This window comes from Rhagoletis pomonella, unplaced genomic scaffold (genome assembly GCF_013731165.1).
Source record: "Rhagoletis pomonella isolate Grant_MI unplaced genomic scaffold, Rhpom_1.0 Rhpom_scaffold_00002, whole genome shotgun sequence".
NCBI lineage: Eukaryota > Metazoa > Arthropoda > Insecta > Diptera > Tephritidae > Rhagoletis > Rhagoletis pomonella.
Window position 1 is genome coordinate 63,295,916 of NW_023458556.1, and position 2,647 is coordinate 63,298,562.

The 2,647-nt window shown below is 40.0% G+C and overlaps 1 protein-coding gene across 1 annotated transcript in view; it reads right to left on the reverse strand.

The window, feature by feature from the left end:
• The window catches only part of LOC118754194, a 66,998-nt gene extending 64,834 nt beyond the window's left edge, over window positions 1–2,164 (reverse strand). Inside the window, exons 1-2 of the mRNA XM_036489063.1 lie at window positions 1,685–2,164; window positions 4–1,618 (exon numbers count right to left, since the gene is read on the reverse strand). Coding sequence (XP_036344956.1) covers window positions 4–1,618; window positions 1,685–2,041 — 1,972 coding nt within the window. The 5' untranslated portion in view covers window positions 2,042–2,164. The remainder of the gene's footprint in view (window positions 1–3; window positions 1,619–1,684) is intronic.
• Between the last annotated feature and the right edge of the window lie 483 nt (window positions 2,165–2,647).

Genomic DNA, 2,647 nt, shown 5'->3' on the forward strand with positions numbered 1-2,647 from the left:
AGCGGTGATGTAAAATTTGAAGTAGGGAGCTCCGCATTTGTCCACAGCAATCGATATTAGTGCATTTAACTATTTGAAGCATATACTGACTTTCTCGAACGTGTGTGCTGTACCACTTAGTACATGGTAATACCGGAACAAAATTTTCAGCTCTAGCATCTGCTTCAATGTACTCTGCAAATACTTCGTAGCTGTCGATGACCATACCACTCCATATTTCAGCTAACACCTCACCAGCTTTACGAAAATTTATCTTCTCTAATGTTGGATCAACAGTTTTCCCATTTCCATCTAGATGGTTCCCGAAAGAATCGTGAGGTAGTATTACCCCCGCCAATTCCCGACTTAATGGAGCCATTCTGCGTTCAACCCTATTAAAGGCGCTTCTACCAGGTGCGTTTGTGAATATAAAAATAGCGTCGAGGTCATGTTTTTGAAAGTGATGAATTGCATGTGCAACCACCTTGGGGTATCTAGGATTTTCATCCGGGCCTCCGCCAGAAGACACAAAAATAACCGGCTTAACACGTCCACAATTATCTTTTATGACATTTCGGAATTGAGTTAATGTGATAAGTTTTTCAAAATCAAATGCATGTGTGGATGCGGTCGATGACGAGTGCTTTCCACTTCTGATGGCAATATAAGATGGTCCAGAGTAGGTTACTGCTTCCGGACGTCCTATTTCACCATTTTGTATTACACATGCAGCATAAACGCTAGGTATCAACTTGTGTCTGGCGGCTATCATCCAATCGTGATCAGGAAGCGAAACGCGGTACTCCATATGCATTAAGACAGGTGCCTGCTTGTTAGCAGCTGCTAAACCTATTGGTACACGAGCTTTATCATCTTGCGATAGAAAGCATGCTTGCAGCGGGCCTAGAATACTTGCCAGCGTTTCCAACGATCTAATTGTAGCGACACAGAAGTGCTGGTCCAAATGGCTTTTGTGATGATCAGCCTCTGGCCGACTCAATTTAACAGGTACGGTAACAACGTGCTTTTTTCCTTCCGACGTTTTACAATTTTTTGGCATTAATCGCAAATATGTCGCGCTTCTAGATATTTGGTAACCGAGATGTAACAATTTTTCATGAAGGTCGCTTAAGGTTTGACAACTCCGTACAATTTCACTTCGCCGACGTTCGTTGGCAGAAGCACCAAACATGGCTATGTCGACAATTGTTTTGAGTAACTCAGGCTGCTTACATTCAATACGAGGACGGCCTGGAGTACTATGTGTTACATTGGCTGCGTCGACATTATTTGCACTTATTTCTGCTAGTTTCGATTTAAGAGTTAACCTATGCTTTTTGGAGTGAATAGCGTGAAGCTTTTTTCTTCGGAGATGTTTTTTACAAGACTCAATACGTTTTTTGATTTTAGAAATTTCGTTTGATTTTCCACGGAGCAATGCCACATTGTATTCAGCTTTCAGTAAAGAAATTTGATTCCGCAGAACGTCCTGCGCTGGGGTATTACGACAAATTGGCGTAGTAAACTCTTCAGAGTCCTTGCTATTTTGAACTGCGTCTGCGGTTTCACTCTGGCTGCAGTCGGGTTCAATTGCGGGGGTAGAACTATCGTTCAGTTGAGGCGTTTCTTTATCATTGTTCTGAAATGCATAATACAAAAATGCATTACTATTACAAACTTTTAATAAACTAAAATCTGTCATCACCTTTTCATTGGGGTGTTGGAAGTACTGGGCAATATTGGTGATCTTAACTTTTGTCGTTGACTGCTTTAGCTCTTTAATTTTATTTAAAATAATGCTTTCGAAATCAGTTTTGTCTGTACAAGTTTTTTTAGCATCTCTCCAGAAGATGTTTGTACTTTCCTGGCACGCTGCTTTTGTTTTATTTGTATGTCGTGCAACATATGCACGAAATAGCTGCAAGTGAAGATTGGAATTCATTTCACCATAACTTTTTGAACTTAAATCATAGGAAGAGTTTGAATAAAAATTGGAACGGGTTCTACGCGACACGACTTGCAAGTTTTCGGTTATATTTTGAAACTTTTTACATAAATACATATATACATATTTATCGACTACGCTCTCAGTCAGCTGATATGATTGCCATATGCAAAATATTTAATAGAAAGGGAAATGTGGTTATTATTGAGATTAAAGCAAATCACGTGATAATACGAAACACCCCCCCCCCCCCTACGTGATCGATAGTGATCATTTACCTAACCCCCCCCTCCCCCTAAAGTGGTCACATGATTTATGGACGCCCCCTTATGGAAACTTTTGAAAATAATTATGGTGCCAAAGCCAGGCAAAGATCCGACGGTAGTAAGTTCATATCGGCCAATTAGCTTGATTTCTGTATTTTCCAAAATATTTGAAAAACTTCTATTGAAAAAAATACAACCTTCACTAACAAGTAACCAAATACTACCACCACATCAGTTTGGTTTTCGTGAAAACATGGCACTGTAGAACAAGTTCATAGAATTGTTTCTTGTATTAGAAAAGCCTTCGAAGGGAAGCAATACTGCACCGGTGTATTTTTGGACATCTCTCAAGCTTTTGACAAAGTCTGGCATGATGGCCTTATATACAAACTAAAGGTTTCACTCCCTGCAAATACGCATGCAATTCTGGAAAGCTTTCTGCTGGGGAGAAACTTCA